General features: G+C 45.2%; 1 protein-coding gene across 6 annotated transcripts in view; it reads right to left on the reverse strand.

The window, feature by feature from the left end:
• Nucleotides 1-17939, reverse strand: part of stard13b (StAR-related lipid transfer (START) domain containing 13b) — a 96181-nt gene that overhangs the window by 54575 nt on the left and 23667 nt on the right. For 4 of the 6 annotated variants that reach the window (XM_036965807.2, XM_090224712.1, XM_090224711.1 and 1 more), the window contains one exon: nucleotides 11684-11714. In XM_036965807.2, the coding sequence (XP_036821702.2) occupies nucleotides 11684-11714 (31 nt within the window). Of the gene's footprint in view, nucleotides 1-10899; nucleotides 11036-11683; nucleotides 11715-13219; nucleotides 13437-17939 lie in introns of those variants that run through there. The other 2 variants (XM_090224715.1, XM_036965809.2) reach the window with 2 other exon arrangements.

Below are 17939 nucleotides of genomic sequence, written 5' to 3' on the forward strand. Positions count from 1 at the left end.
ACTGGAGAACAACACACTGAAGGGTTAGCACTAGGCTATATCATACTGGAGAACAACACACTGAAGGGTCAGCACCAGGCTATATCATACTGGAGAACAACACACTGAAGGGTCAGCACCAGGCTATATCATACTGGAGAACAACACACTGCAGGATCAGTACCAGGCTATATCATACTGGAGAACAACACAGTGACGGGTCAGCACCAGGCTATATCATACTGGAGAACAACACACTGAAGGGTCAGCACCAGGCTATATCATACTGGAGAACACACTGCAGGATCAGTACCAGGCTATATCATACTGGAGAACAACACACTGCAGGGTCAGCACCAGGCTATATCATACTAGATAACAACACACTGAAGGGTCTGCACCAGGCTATATCATACTGGAGAACAACACACTGCAGGGTCAGCACCAGGCTATATCATACTGGAGAACAACACACTGTATTGTCAGCACCAGGCTATATCATACTGGAGAACAACACACTGAAGCGTCAGCACCAGGCTATATCTTACTGGAGAACAACACACTGCAGGGTCAGCACCAGGCTATATCATACTGGAGAACAACACACTGCAGGGTCAGTACCAGGCTATACCTTACTGGAGAACAACACACTGCAGTGTCAGCACCAGGCTATATCATACTGGAGAACCACACACTGCAGGGTCAGTATCAGGCTATATCTTACTGGAGAACAACACACTGTTGCTCTCTCTTTAAATGCTAATAACTATGCAATGCATGGAACTCCTCAGCAGTGACCTGCTTGTTACTATTTTCAGCTCCACTTGTTCAGGCCCCATTGGGCAGAATGCCACCTGCAGGAACACACACACACACACACACACACACACACACATGCACGCACACACTGAATTGACCCCAACCTTGGTTTGAAACCCTCTACCACCCAGAACAAAGGTTGTTGTTATCTCTGTAGAATATTATGGGTAGACTGAGACAGAGAGCGATTGTAGGGGTGGGGGGAGTGAGGGAAGCAGGGAAGGAGGAAGATGCAGAGAGAGGAAATATCAATCATCAGGAACAGGGCTTCCCCCTCTCCCCTCATCTCCTCTCTGACTCTCTCAATGTTTGTTTTGGACAGGCCATTTCACAAACCACTCACTTCTCATCTCGTTGAGAAACTGGCAACTTCTCAGAGAGCTAGTTTACTTCTTTGCTCTCTCCCTTTCTTTCTCGTGTGTGTGTGTCTGTGTCTGTGTCTGTGTCTGTGTCTGTGTCTGTGTCTGTGTCTGTGTCTGTGTCTGTGTGTGTGTGTGTAATGTTTTGTGTGTGTTCGGAATGTTGTCCGATCGGCGCGGTGGGAAAATCCCAGATGTGGGGAAGCTGATTTTGCTCTGTGATTGGATGATGAGGTCCCATGCCACACCCCCTCAATAGTCGGGGGGATTACACTCCCAACCCGAATGGAAATAAGACGCACCAGGGAACTCACACGCCCCCAACTCCCCCCTCATCCCACTCTTACAGGCCCGTCTCAGTCATGCACTACACATTTCCTGAACATATTCCCAAGATGCTATTTTTCCAGAGGAGCAACTTGTCGTCTGTATGTAGGTTAAAATGAGGAATTAGGGGTTAGAGAGTAGGAGCAGGGTTCTCCAGAGAGAGCATACACACACACAAAGACACACACATACCATTGGTTTTGGTATTTTATTAGGATCCCCATTAACTGTTGCAAAAGCAGCAGCTACTTGTCCTGGAGTCCACCAAAACATGAACAGTATGACAGTAAGTCAGCCTGCTGCTAAAGTATGTAACTTTTAGTCGTACTAGACTGTAATAGACTGTTAGTTTCAGGATCGTAATAGTGACTTTGAGTGACCACTCAAAGGCCTACAAAGTGGCCTCAACAGAGAGAGTGTAACTGGCAAGCCAAGCTAACATGACTATTGTTTCTTCACTGTTAAACAAGAGGAGAATGACATGGCATGTAATGTTGTCAAGCCTGGATCTGTTAAGGCTCTGTTAGGCACTATAATCCATGGGAACCCATTTACTGTCTGCACCGCCTGGCTTTTATTAGCACTGAACCCCCCACCCCCCTATCCCAACACACGCACGCAGACGCACATATGCAGCATACACACACACCTACAGTGGGGAGAACAAGTATTTGATACACTGCCGATTCTGCAGGTTTTCCTACTTACAAAGCATGTAGAGGTCTGTAATTTCTATCATAGGTACACTTCAACTGTGAGAGACGGAATCTAAAACAAAAATCCAGAAAATCACATTGTATGATTTTTAAGTAATTCATTTGCCTTTTATTGCATGACATAAGTATTTGATCACCTACCAACCAGTAAGAATTCCGTCTCTCACAGACCTGTTAGTTTTTCTTTAAGAAGCCCTCCTGTTCTCCACTCATTACCTGTATTAACTGCACCTGTTTGAACTCGTTACCTGTATAAAAGACACCTGTCCACACACTCAATCAAACAGACTCCAACCTCTCCACAATGGCCAAGACCAGAGAGATGTGTAAGGACATCAGGGATAAAATTGTAGACCTGTACAAGGCTGGGATGGGCTACAGGACAATAGTCAAGCAGCTTGGTGAGAAGGCAACAACTGTTGGAGCAATTATTAGAAAATGGAAGAAGTTCAAGATGACGGTCAATCACCCTCGGTCTGGGGCTCCATGCAAGATCTCACCTCGTGGGGTATCAATGATTATGAGGAAGGTGAGGGATCAGCCCAGAACTAGATGGCAGGACCTGGTCAATGACCTGAAGAGAGCTGGGACCACAGTCTCAAAGAAAACCATTAGTAACACAATGTGCCGTCATGGATTAAAATCCTGCAGCACACATAAGGTCAAGCCATGCTCAAGCCAGGGCATGTCCAGGCCCATCTGAAGTTTGCCAATGACCATCTGGATGATCCAGAGGAGGAATGGGAGAAGGTCATGTGGTCTGATGAGACAAAAATAGAGCTTTTTGGTCTAAACTCCACTCGCCGTGTTTGGAGGAAGAAGAAGGATGAGTACAACCCCAAGAACACCATCCCAACCGTGAAACAAGAAGGTGGAAACATCATTCTTTGGGGATGCTTTTCTGCAAAGGGGACAGGACGACTGCACAGTATTGAGGGGAGGATGGATGGGGCCATGTATCGCGAGATCTTGGCCAACAACCTCCTTCCCTCAGTAAGAGACAACGACCCGAAACACACAGCCAGGGCAACTAAGGAGTGGCTCCGTAAGAAGCATCTCAATGTCCTGGAGTGGCCTAGCCAGTCTCCAGACCTGAACCCAATAGAAAATCTTTGGAGGGAGCTGAAAGTCCATATTTCCCAACGACAGCCCCGAAACCTGAAGGATCTGGAGAAGGTCTGTATGGAGGAGTGGGCCAAAATCCCTGCTGCATTGTGTGCAAACCTGGTCAAGAACTACAGGAAACGTATGATCTCTGTAATTGCAAACAAAGGTTTCTGTACCAAATATTAAGTTCTGCTTTTCTGATGTATCAAATACTTATGTCATGCAATAAAATGCAAATTAATTACTTAATCATACAATGTGATTTTCTGGATTTTTGTTTTAGATTCCGTCTCTCACAGTTGAAGTGTACCTATGATAAAAAATTACAGACCTCTACATGCTTTGTAAGTAGGAAATCCTGCAAAATCGGCAGTGTATCAAATACTTGTTCTCCCCACTGTATGCACGCACGCACGGACACTCACACAGATAAAGAGAAAGAGATGGAAGAGGAAAGGGGGTGGATTGATAATGTTTTGTGAAGGATAGATTACATACAGTACCAGACAAAACTTTGGACACACCTACTGATTCAAGGGTTTTTCTTTATTTTTACTATTTTCTACATTGTAGAATAATAGTGAAGACATCAAAACTACGAAAAAACACATATGGAAATATGTAGTAACCAAAAAAGTGTTAAACAATTCAACATATATTTTATATTTCAGATTCTTCAAAGTAGCCACCCTTTTCCTTTCATGACAGCTTTGCACTCTCTTGGAATTCTCTCAACCAGCTTCACCTGGAATGCTTTTCCAACAGTCTTGAAGGAGTTCCCACATATGCTGAGCACTTGTTGGCTGCTTTTCCTTCACTCTTAGGTCCAACTCATTCCAACTCAAACCATCTCAATTGGGTTGAGGTCGGGAGATTGTGGAGGCCAGGTCATTTGATGCAGCACTCCATCACTCTCCTTCTTGGTCAAATAGCCTTTACACAGCCTGGATGTGTGTTTTATGTAAATGTCCTGTTGAAAAACAAATGATAGTCCCACTAAGCGCAAACCAGATGGAATGGCGTATCGCTGCAGAATGCTGTGGTAGCCATGCTGGTTAAGTGTGCCTTGAATTCTAAATAAATCACCTACAGTGTCACCAGCAAATCACCCCCACACCATCAAACCTCCTCCTCCATGCTTCACGGTGGGAACCTCACATCTGTTCACGTACTCTGCATAACACGGCGGTTGAAACCAAAAATCTCAAATTTGGACTCATCAGACCAAAGGACAGATTTACACCAGTCTAATGTCCATCGCTTGTGTTTCTTGGCCCAAGCAAGTCACTTCTTCTTATTGGTGTCCTTTAGTAGTGGTTTCTTTGCAGCAATTTGACCATGAAGGCCTGAATCACGCAGTCTCCTCTAAACAGTTGATGTTGAGATGTGTCTGTTACTTGAACTCTGTGAAGCATTTATTTGAGCTGCAATTTCTGAGGCTGGTAACTCCAATGAACTTATCCACTGCAGGTAACTCTGGGTCTTCCTTTCCTATGGTAGTCCTCATGAGAGCCAGTTTCATCATTGCGCTTGATGGTTTTTGCAACTGCACTTTAAGAAACTTTAAAAGTTCTTGACATTTTCCGGATTGACTAAAATATATTTTTATTTGTTTAACACTTTTTTGGTTACTACATGATTCCAAATGTGTCATTTCATAGTGTTGATGTCTTCACTATTATTCTACAATATAAAACCCTGGAATGAGTAGGGTTGTCCAAACCTTTTACTGGTACTGTAAATTTGGTCATTCATTCTTATAATGATGTGGATTTCCTGGCCATGCTCATGGTTTTATCCAGGATAGGAGTCATCAGAAGTAATGTGGCATTTTAAATGACAAAAGTTGAAATACAATGTTACTAATGAAGGTTTCTAGTTGTAGTTTCTCACATCTTCTCCCAGGCCTAATGAAGAATAGTCTCTCTAATGACTGCATATTTAGGAGAGAGTCTTTTTAAAACCTCGGACAGTTTTTCTTCTCTTGTCAAACAGTCTGGCTGGTCTGTGGACTCAGGAAACCACAAGTTATTTTCCATCTTACCCTGTGTGGAATGTTTCATGCTCTGGTCAGGAGGAGTTCTTTATAAAGCTACACATGACGACTGGCTAGTAAATATAACACATGATGTCATAGATCGGACCGTGCTGGCCAATGAGAGGAGGGGGAGTGAATAACAGTATAATGACATGGAAACAGGTTTTCCAGGAGTTCCAAATTATGAGTGCGGCCACTACTGACACATCAACACAGTCCAGACCTGCTGTCTATTATAGTATTTTAAGGTCGCTAAATGGATCAAAATGCTGAATGTCCTGGTCACATTCCATGGAAAACACAAACGAGCGCACACAGTTCCTTTACTGAATATAGGCCACCTTGGAGAGAACACCTGTTTTCTATTGAGGCCACAGCAACAATATCTTCATCCAGATCCTTCACCCACTTCACCCATTACACTATATTCTCCTATGTAGGGCACTACTTTTAACCATGGCCCATATGGCTCTGGTCAAAAGTAGTGCACTATGTAGGGAATGTGTCATGTATTTCTGTATAGAATCTATAGATCTGTCCTGACATCCCTGTTTCCTGATCTGTTGCAGGTCATCTTCTCTGACCAGCTATCACTTTACTCCCCAACCACCCTCACTCACACACACCCTCTACTAGACTTCCCCTTACCTTGGTCCTCTTCACCCTCTGTCCCCCTCATGACACCTTGACTGAAACCATACATAGATGTGATCATGAACACATCAGTAAGATAGGGACTGTCTGATTTCAACATGCTCGCCCACAGACTAAGTTCTGCCTCTGTTCTGTTTACAGTTCTACAGGTGATACCCCATTCTCCCTCATCATCAATTTTGTGTGTGTGTGTGTGTGTGTGTGTGTGAAAGCCGTGGAGCATTGTAGTACAATAGTAGAGAGGCTGTTGTCTAAGGTCACTGGCAGAGGGCAAAGAGAGGAGAAAAGGGTTGAGGGTGGAGGAGCAAGAGAGAGGTTGGAGAGGGGGGAGAGTGAGGCTGGGAAGAGAAAGAGAGCGAGACAGAGTGAGAGAGGGAAGACGGAAGGGGCCTAGGTTTGGGAAGGCAGCTGGGAGCGATGTGATGTGCCCAGGGTGGAACAGAGATGAGTTAAACAAAGACAGAAAAATACACATCTTCTGGATGATTACCAGCAGCCTGGCCTGGAGTTATATAACAGGCACTGGAGTCATCTGGACCCAGGACCCATAGCAGTGATTTAGAATACTGTATATACTGACTGAGCCAGCACAGACCTCGTTTCACACCAAGATGAATGATCACACTGACTACAGCCATGTTATGGGAGTCTGGGGAGAACTTCACAGCAGTATTATTCCACATTATCTCTGATCATCTCTGATTTGTCACGTTCTGACCTTAGTTATTTTGTTATGTCTTTGTTTTAGTATGGTGAGTTGGGTGGGTTGTCTATGTTAGTTTTTCTATGATTTGCTATTTCTGTGTTTGGCCTGGTATGGTTCTCAATCAGAGGCAGCTGTCAATCGTTGTCCCTGATTGAGAACCATATTTAGGTAGCCTGTTTTCTATTGTGTTTCGTGGGTGATTGTTTTCTGTTTTCTGTTGTGTGTCTGCACCAGCCAGAACCGTTTTCGGTCGTTTCTCTTTGTTATTTTGGTGTTCATTTAATAAATATGGACACATACCATGCTGCACCTTGGTCCTCACCTTCTTCCACCGCCAACGGCCGTCACATGATTATCTTATTTAACCTTTATTAAAGACTGCCTACCAAAAGGCCTCCTTAGGTGACGGGGGCTGGGATTAAAAATACAAAATAAAATAAAAATATAGGACAAAACGCACATCACAACAAGAGAGACAGCACAAAACATAGCATGGCAGCAACACATAACACAACATGGTGGCAATACAACATGGCAGCAGCACAACATGGTAGCAGCACAAAACATGGTACAAACATTATTGGGCACAGACAACATCACAAAGTGCAAGAAGGTAGAGACAACAACACATCACGCGAAGCAGCCACAACCGTCAGTAAGAGTGTCCATGATTGAGTCTTTGAATGAAGAGATGGAGATAAAACTGCCCAGTTTGAGTGTTTTTTTGCAGCTCGTTCCAGTCGTTAGCTGCAGTTAACTGGAAAGAGGAGCGACCCAGGGATGTGTGTGCTTTGGGGACTTTTAACAGAATGTGACTGGCAGAATGGGTGTTGTATGTGGAGGATTGAGGGCTGCAGTAGGTATCTCAGATAGGGGAGTGAGGCCTAATGTTCTTATGTTCCTGTTCTAGTGTTCCCTAGTGTTCTAGGAATGGTTCCTGTGGCAGCATCGATTGACTGCACTCAGCTTCAGCCAAGTTCATATTAATGGAGCAGAACTCTATAGGCAAGTCAGTTAATTAAGAATAAATTCTTATTTTCAATGACGGCCTAGGAACAGTGGGTTAACTGCCTGTTCAGGGGCAGAACGACAAATTTGTACCTTGTCAGCTCGGGGATTTGAACTTGCAACCTTCCGGTTACGCGCTAACCATTAGGCTACCCTGCCAGTAAATCCCATATAAACAAAACAGGACAGTTAGCATCTATTTGGTTAAGAAACCTCAAAAAGGGGCCTCCCGAGTGGCGCAGCGGTCTAAGGCCCTGCTTCGCAGTGTTGCGGCATCACTACAGACTGGGGTTCGATCCCAGGCTGTGCCATTACCGGCCGTGTTTCCTCCGACACATGGGTTCGGCTGGGTTAAGCGAGCGGGTGATAAGAAGCGCATTTTGGCGGGTCGTGTTTCGGAGGACGCATGACTCGACCTTCGCCTCTCCCGGACCCGTTGGGGAGTAAAATTACAAAAAATAACAGAAACCTCAAAAAGATTGTCTACTCACAACTATTCACTATTTATGACTCACATGAGGATGACATGTTGGGGGTGTAATCATGTAGTGCATGATGAGGAGGACTCCTCCATGATTGACCAGTGAGTCAGTACTCTGTAGAGTTGATCAAAGCAGCAGCCTGACAGTAGAGTCAATAGATCCAGCAGGATGCCTCAAGTCCCTATTATAGCAAGGTGAAATTGAAGCGTGAAGAGGAAATAAACAAAATAAGAAAGACAGTTGTACAAAGAGTCTTAAAGACGTGTCTTTTTTCCTGGTGAGGGAAGTCAGCCAGGTTGTTGAATGCTTTGCCCTGGAGTCATTCACAGAGAGGTGTGAGGAACGCAGTGTCTTAATAACCCAATGGAGCCTTCAGACACGGAGAGTCTTATTAAGAGAATGAACCCTTTCCACACAGCTCTTCCTTTGTTTTCACAGAACCACAGAATAACTGGCTTTAGATTGCACCAGTCAACACAGATTAGAGGATAAATTCAGAGAGGAGATCTGTGTGTCGGTTTGTGTGTGTTTGTTTGTATTTGTGTGTGTGTATGTGCGTGATTGTGCGTGTTTGTATGTGTGTGTGTGGTCTAGGACAGTGATAGACAGTCCCCTCACTGTGAGAGAGCAGGTCACTGTGAGAGAGCAATGTTAGTAAAATGTTCTAAAAATAAGCTGTTGAATTTGTCCCTGTCCCTGAGCCTGTCCTTCTGGGAGCTAAGGGAAAACAAAAAAATATTCTGGGATTTAAAAACATTCTAGTGGGGCAGAAAGGTCTGGGGTTTAAAAACATTCTAGTGGGGCAGAAAGGTCTGGGGTTTAAAAACATTCTAGTGGGGCAGAAAGGTCTGGGGTTTAAAAACATTCTAGTGGGGCAGAAAGGTCTGGGGTTTAAAAACATTCTAGTGGGGCAGAAAGGTCTGGGGTTTAAAAACATTCTAGTGGGGCAGAAAGGTCTGGGGTTTAAAAACATTCTAGTGGGGCAGAAAGGTCTGGGGTTTAAAAACATTCTAGTGGGGCAGAAATGTCTGGGGTTTAAAAACATTCTAGTGGGGCAGAAAGGTCTGGGGTTTAAAAACATTCTAGTGGGGCAGAAAGGTCTGGGGTTTAAAAACATTCTAGTGGGGCAGAAAGGTCTGGGGTTTAAAAACATTCTAGTGGGGCAGAAAGGTCTGGCGTTTTACCATAGATGCTTCAAGCTTCCTCTCAACATCAAATAAAATAGAATCCAATTGTATTGGTCACATACACATATTTAGCAGATGTTATTGCAGGTGTAGTGAAATGCTTGTGAGAACATAGCAACAGATATACAACAGAATACCGATCGATCGGTATAGAGTTTAAAGGCCATAAACTATGGACATCACACATCAAATACAGTCAGGCCACGTTTCAAAGCGATGAGGATTCAAGTTTCTGTCTGACTTGTGATTCTCCTCACCTCTACCCCAGAGAGCTGACCACCCTAACCTCTACCCTAGACAGTGCTCGTTTGTGGTGTGTGTGTACGTGGTGTGTTTAGTCACATGCATGGCTATTTGGGATATGGGCCCAGAGAAGTTTCCTCGGCTGGACTATGTCACTATAAAGAGGTGAACTGGTGGTTATGATGACTGCCCATAGGGCCCATATGGCTCTGGTCAGCAGTAGTGCATTATATATGGAATAGGGTGACATTTGGGATGCATCCATAGATTCTGCAGACCATCTGGTCCAGTAACATGACATCATAGTCTCTACAGTTTCCACGGTACAGCTGTCAAATATAGGCAGAGAATATCAGAGCTCAGAGTTAGCTTCATCTCCTTACGTCATCATCCTACTCACAGTTATTACCCTGACTGTGTGTGTCTCAAATGGCACCCTATTCTCTGTATTGTGCAGTACTTTTCACCAGAGCCCCATATATGCTATGGTCAAAAGTAGTGCACTATATAGGGAGTAGGGTGCCATTTGAGACACAGCCTGTGTTTCTATTGAAAACAGATGTTCTGTTAACTACGGTTCTCTTTCTGTTAGTGATTCTGACCACATCACATTGACTTTGACACTGACTTTGGTCTGGCTTACTTCAGCCATGATATGGTTCTAAAAGGGAAACGGCATGTCGAGAGTCTCGTGGTTAAATATACTGTACACTACGAAAGCAATGGTAGAAACACACTGTACTAAAATATGACATCAACAGGACCATGGGGAAGGAAATGTCTTGGTTGTGTTGACAAACAGTTACTGAAGTCATCAACAAACTAAACACTACATAAAGTCCATAGATTTACAACCATTACTCTAGGGTTAGCGTGCTGTAGCTGTGAGCAGTGATACGTCACTCTAGATTACCCTGGTGTGAGTGGTGTTCATTCACAGAGCTGTAAAGTTGTCTGTTAAGAGCGCGTCATATTACAGCCAGACCACACAGCAGACATTCCTACCTATAGGGGAAAGTGATGGAATGTGAACAGTCTCCTGTACATTATTGACATACCCTCTGTTATACGCTCATAGAGTTCATGTGAGAGTGGAACCTGAGACAAAAATGGCATCGCCCATCGCCCCCAGCTGCCCCCAGGGCCACATCACGACACGACAAATAGTTCCCTCAGCAGTAACTATGTAGTACTAGTAACAATGACATGCCTCCTAATTTTAACTGCGTCCTGCCAAGCCATGCATAAATAGGCCTTTAAAATAAAAGCCTGACCGGCTGTGTGTCGGGAGGGACATTCTCTGGACATTCTCCAGACACTCCTGGGGAGTGAAACCTGGACCATGGCTGGTACACCTGTCCCCATCCGTAACTCACAACCACATTGTTTCAGAGCAACAGCCGTACCACCCTGTGGAAGACAAGCCTTATGTGATTGACTGGTTTTGAAACCGTGCGGGTCTTATGAATGCTAAAATACAGTGTTAGCCCGCTGAGCTAAAGTCCGGCATTGGCTCGGGGAGCTAATGCAAGACTTCAGGTCTCATGCAAGGTTACTCATCACCCGAGAATGGTTCACCGAACCACCTCTGTTAAACTTGGAATGCTCCCTGAAAGACCCTGGTCTAACAGAGCAGACCCTGGCCTAACAGAGCAGACCCTGGCCTAACAGAGCAGACCCTGGCCTAACAGAGCAGACCCTGGCCTAACAGAGCAGACCCTGGCCTAACAGAGCAGACCCTGGCCTAACAGAGCAGACCCTGGCCTAACAGAGCAGACCCTGGACTAACAGAGCAGACCCTGAACTCAAAGAGCAGACCCTGGCTAACAGAGCAGACCCTGGGATAACAGAGCTAACCAGGGCTGCTAAAGACAATATAAAGACAGTGATTATGTCCCAAATTGCACCATATTCCATGTATAGTGCACTACTTTTGAACAGGGCACATAGGGCTCTGGTCCAAAGTAGTGCACTATGTAGGGAATAGGGTTCCATTTGGGTCACGTCTCAGATTCAACACACAGCCTGGTGAAACATGTACACATGAAAAAGCCTTACCTGCTCCTGCATTGGTCATCTTACTGCACATCTGCAAACAAAGAGAAACAGACAATGGTTCGTCAGACAACAGAGTGTACCGCAGCACTCAATACCGCTTTAACTGCATGGCTGTCTTAAACAAACAACAAAACAGATTGGTTGAAGAATACACAAACAACTTTTCATAATGTTAGAAATACTACAGTGAGTCAGGTATCAGTGGCATCCTAGTAATGTCACAGAGGATATATTCAGGGAGGAGAGGAGTAATGAACTAAATTGTATCCTAGTAATGCCACAGTCATAAAGAGTTAATGACTGATCTATCAGGCTGCTGCCTGCTTTACTGTGTTACCATAGAGACCTGATGGCTGGTTCAATATGGACAGCTGGCTCATGTTTGTACATCACTTTAGTATTTATAACATCCTCTGTCTAGTGTTATTAGACCAACTTAGACTAAACACATGGCTATAATCCCAAATGGCATCCTATTCTCTATAAAAGTGAAATACTGTTGACCAGGGTGCACTATAATATGGTGTTTTACATTGAGACTTACCCCCACACCAGTGGGTCGCCAGTGTTTAATGTTAATGTAAGCTCTAGCGTTATCATCAGGAGTGTGACACTAACGACTTGTGGTGAGCAGAATCAACAACCTCTGCCTCATTCAAGACTTTTGCTTTATGAGAAGGTGTTAAAGTTGTTATGTAAATGCCTGTTGAAAAGTACCAGTGGCCTGGGCTTGGCCCCAAGTCATGGCAGTGAGACACGGGTGCCGGTCCACATAGGTAGAAACAGAAGGCTAAGTATTTTGGGTAAAACACCTGGTTAAATCCCCATTGGACACTCACCATAAGTAATTAGGCCTGTGTGTCTCCAGAGACAATACGTTGTGATTTTAGAGGTCAGTTGGTAGTTGTGGCTCTCCATGTGTGGCTGGACAGGATCTTTGCCACAGCCAGAATAGTGTACTATAAAGGGAATAGGGTGCCATTTGGGATATACACATGAGTAGAGCAGCCTACAGTATGAGGAAACACATATTTTACAGAGAGTAGTCTCGGTCCAACAGCAGAGGAGTGAGGTGGTTAACAGGTGGAGACATACAGGAAATATTAGGGTCTCAGGCAGAGCACTATGAGGTGAAGGGACTGATTTTGTTACCCAAGTATCCCTGCTTATTGACTGTGAGATTCAGCATAACAGGGTCAAATTTCATTATTACATTTCTGTCCTCTTCAGTCATAGGGTTGGAGAACAGAAGCAATGCTGACAGTGTCTCTCTCAGCTCTCTGCTCTAAACAATTATCTCATCTCATTCTGCAGACAGAGGAAACTAGGTGTGAGTACCAAATGGCACCCTATTCACTATATAGTGCACTACTTTTGACCTGGGCCCATGGAGCTGTCGAAACTCTAAACTATGTTAACATAATAGATCTAATAACAGGCTCTGACCCACATCTACAAATAAAGCTGTGATGAAAATTAGCCTTCTAGAACTGACTGAATGGCCCCAATGGCGATACCAGTCTGTATTTTACTCACAGGGGCTTCAAAGACTGTCCTAGACTTCTGTCTGTCCCTCGACAGCCCATATAAAGTCCTGTTAGTGTCCTTCCATTTTCCTCTTCATTGATATAGTTATACCCATAGACTTAGATAGACATCGCATCAGTGTATGTCCCATTATGGCATCTGTGAGAGCATGGGCAGCGCACCATTGAGGTCATCTCCATTTTGAAGAGGTCCATTTTCTTCTTCTACAACTTCTATAAGTTGGCAAACAAAGGGTGTGTACTGCCACCTGGAATGTGTTGTTTGAACAGGTATAAAGCCAAGGTTGGCGATTTACTGCCACCTGTAGATATGGAATGTTTGCTCACAAGTATAATGTGAAGTCTGATCCCTCCTGGTGACCTGGATGGAATTATGTGATCCTTCCACAAACCATAGGAAGTCTCACCCAGTTTACTACTTCAAAATGGTGAAAGTCCTCAATAGCGCTACCCATGCTAAAACAGGCTTTTGGACACTAGAATGGTGTCTATGGTTATACCACACCACCTCAGTTCTGAGCATCCACCACATGTCGGGTTATGGGTTAGAGGTCAGGGGTCAGGTGACAAGACACAGAAAGAAGACAGCCCTATCAGGAAGCTCCCTCTGCTACAACAACCAACATTTTTATATGGACTGACATGTCTGGTCTTTAGTGATTGATTACTGGTCTGGTCTACCTGTCTGCTGCATTGACTAAATTAAAAAAACTAGTTCAGAAAAAACAAGTGGAAAACATTCCTAATCTAACAGGCTATGGGACATGTCCATGCTCTACAATAGTACTATCTGAGATGCTGCTATACATTGTAGCTGGCAATGGGATGATGTACAAAGTTCACACGAGATCTGGACGGAATTACATAATTCCCATCATGCATTTCTTTACGTTCTTTTTCCTGCGTTTCCCAACTCTCCCCTTCCCCCATGTGGTATATGTAGAGTAAACTCCCAGCCCCGCACAGAGCCCTGTGGTCTATGTAGAGTACACTCCCAGCCCAACACAGAGCCCTGTGGTCTATGTAGAGTACACTCCCATGCATCCAAAATGGCACAAGTAGTGCACTATATAGGGAATAGGGTTGCATTTGGGATCGATTTAACAGTCCTGAACACTCCCAACCCCACAAAATGAAGTCTGAGGTTACTCCACCAATCATTCATTGTGTTTAATTTGGCATGCGCAAATCACATTTGCTAACAGAAACAGGCAGAGAACCCCCAAACCAATGTCTGATAATATATAACCAAACCTATAGCTGTATATGGATGCCTCCAAAATGGCATCCTATTCCCTACATATTGCACTGCTTTTGATCAGAGCCCCATGGGCCCTAGACAAACGTAGTGCACTATATAAGGGGGAAGGAGGTGTCATGTGGGACGCAGCCTATGTTATATGGAACGATCCAGGCCTCTCATCATAGCTCAGGGCAGGGTAGGATGGATGACGTCTCTCCACAGCCATTACTCTTCTGTGGCTTCTAACAGCCGTGCTCTAGAGACTCCCTCTGGGCCTCTACACCAAGGCATAGCCATGATCCACAACTCCTAACTCATAACACGTAACTACGGGCTGAAACTCACAGGACTGAACTCATCTCTCTCCACAACATTCAGAAATTTGTCTCGGTTGTAAAATAAAATCTATGTCCCTGGGAAAATAACCCTAGTTTTACTCTCAAAGTCTAAGAAAAAATAAGGGATAGAAAGAGATCGTTGGGTGACCTAGAAGGTGTCCCAGTAGACCAGCCAGTAAACCAGTAGTCCAGCCAGTAGACCAGCCAGTAGACCAGCCAGTAGACCAGTAGACCAGCAAGTAAACCAGTAAACCTGCCAGTAAACCAGTATGCCAGCCAGTAGACCAGTAGACCAGCCAGTAGACCAGTAGACCAGAAAGTAGACCAGTAGACCAGCCAGTAGACCAGCCAGTAAACCAGTAGAGCAGCCAGTAAACCCGTAGACCAGCCAGTAGACCAGCCAACAGACCAGCCAGTAGACCAGCCAGTAGACCAGTAGACCAGCCAGTAGACCAGCCAGTAGACCAGCCAACAGACCAGCCAGTAGACCAGCCAGTAGACCAGTAGACCAGCCAGTAGACCAGCCAGTAGACCAGCCAGTAGACCAGTAGACCAGTCAGTAAACCAGTAGACCAGTAGACCAGCCATTAGATCAGCCAGTAGACCAGTAGATCAGCCAGTAGACCAGTAGACCAGCCAGTAGACCAGTAGACCAGCCAGTAGACCAGTAGACCAGCCAATAGACCAGTAGACCAGTAGACCAGTAGACCAGCCAGTAGACCAGCCAGTAAACCAGTAGACCAGTAGACCAGCCAGTAGCCCAGTAGACCAGTAAACCAGCCAGTAGACCAGTAGACCAGCCAGTAGACCAGTAGACCAGTAAACCAGACAGTAGACAAGCCAGTAGACCAGCCAGTAGACCAGCCAGTAAACCAGTAGACCAGAGGTCCAGCCAGTAGACCATCCAGTAAACCAGTAGACCAGCCAGTAGACCAGTAGACCAGACGGTAAACCAGTAGACCAGCCAGTAGACCAGTAGACCAGTCAGTAGACCAGCCAATAGACCAGCCAGTAGACCAGCCAGTAGACCAGCCAGTAGACCAGTAGACCAGCCAGTAGACCAGTAGACCAGCCAGTAGACCAGCCAGTAGACCAGTAGACCAGCCAGTAGACCAGCAATTAGACCAGTAGACCAGCCAGCAGACCAGTAGACCAGACAGTAGACCAGCCTCACCCCCCCCCCCCCCCCTCCTCTATCCAACCCCTGGACAGATGGGAAAACACCTGGCTATATTTAGAACACTTCCTCAATGGGTCACAACCAATAAGAATACTTTCTTATCGGGGGCAGCTGGGGGAAGCTGGGATTACGGGGCTATGCCATTTTTGTCTCAGGTTGTGTGTGTGTGTGTCTGTCTGTGTCTTTTGATGCTTTGACCCTCTGTCTGCCAGGGCCATCAGACCAGCTCCATCCTGCCAGGTTCTGAGGAAGAACTATCTGTCTCTGTTAGAAGTGTCAGGTCTCAGGGCACACGTGGAATGCTGCAGTTGAAGTCATGTTGAGACACACAGGAACACAGCAACATGTGCTGCAGGACATTCCAACACAGAACACCTGATGGTCTCACCCTCACGTATCAAACACGTGGCACATACCTGACGGACTCACCGTCACGTATCCAACAAACACACACCTCACAGTCACTATGCATTGAGTTCAGGTGGAGATGGAACCAGAATGTAAAATAATAAAAATACCCTTTCCATCTAGCAACCATTGTGGATGGGAATCTGCATGTCAATACAACAATGGCCATCTTAAGACCACCTTAAAAATTGTGACCCTAACCTAGAGACCGGCAGGGTCTGGGGGAACAGCCATAACAACGTCCTGTCAAAAGCTGACTCCAAACATTCTGTAAGCGTTACTAATGCCACCGTATTCCCTATGTAGTGCACTGCTTTTGGTCAAAGTAGTGCTCTATATAAATAATAGGGTGTAATTTGGGACGCAGATTGGGACGCAGCCTCTCTATCAGCTCATAACCTTCCAGTCACATGACATGCTGCAGTAGTTACTTACCATGGTCAGATTATCCTGAGACCCTCAACATGACAGCAGCAGCTTAGACTCTAACATCACATTCTCTCTCTCCACTGCTTTCACACCCACTCCAGAACTCTCATGTAAGAGGCTAAGGGGTGTGTGCATGCGGTAGGGCTGGTCTAGATTCTGGAGTCAACCTGGGGCTTGTAGAAGAGTAATCCTTTGCTTATCATTAACCCTGGCCTGAGGTCAGTGTTACAGAGCATGGCGTGCACAACAACACACACACGAGGAGACACAGTGTTCCCAGGCCAGACGTTGGAACCATTGTGCAGTAGTGTGACAGTGGGTTAGAGCTAGGACATTGTGTACGGTGTGAAGGTGGTCTCCATGCAGCCTGTCTGTCTCTGACTCAGACCTTGGTGGTGTTCCGCAGCTTTCTGACTCTGTAATCTGCTCTGAGACCCTGAGAAGCAGACTGCATCAGGACTGGAGAGCACAAAGCCACATCGTTCTGTTCCCCCCAATATAATTTGTCATTCCCCTGTCGAATCTGATCCTCATCCAGACATGGTACCTATACAGACACAGGCCGTTAGTAGGGTTTCCCCACAGCCGCCACAAAACATACCTAGCCCCACCTCTCCATTGTTTCCCTTGCTAAACCTGTCTAATAGGCAGACTAACACCTGACCTGGGGACAGTAAACCACTCACACACACACTTCCTGCGTACACTCTGTGTCAAACAAGGAAGAGAAGAGGATACAACGGACAGCTCTGCTGTGGACTTCTCATTGTGTCCAAAACAGGGCCATTCTTAGTTTATCAATTACATTTCACAGCTAATAAGAGGAATGTTGTTTAAGTTAGCAGAGAGAAAATCTATTTAAAATACTTTCTGTAGCTAGCTGAAGGCAGCCTGAATATTAAATGAATTAAATTGAGCTTTTATGCCACTGGCCTACACACAATACCCCATAATGTCAGTGGAATTATTTTTTGGGAACTTGAGTCATTAATTATTCAGCCCCTTTGTTGTGCCAAGCCTAAATAAGATCAAGACTAGTGTTTAACATGATATTTGAATGACTCCTTCATCTCTGTACCCCACACATACAATTATCTGCAAGGTCTCTCAG

The sequence above is a fragment of the Oncorhynchus mykiss genome, chromosome 27, assembly GCF_057628025.1.
Source record: "Oncorhynchus mykiss isolate SJ-2025 chromosome 27, ASM5762802v1, whole genome shotgun sequence".
In the NCBI taxonomy this organism is placed as follows: domain Eukaryota; kingdom Metazoa; phylum Chordata; class Actinopteri; order Salmoniformes; family Salmonidae; genus Oncorhynchus; species Oncorhynchus mykiss.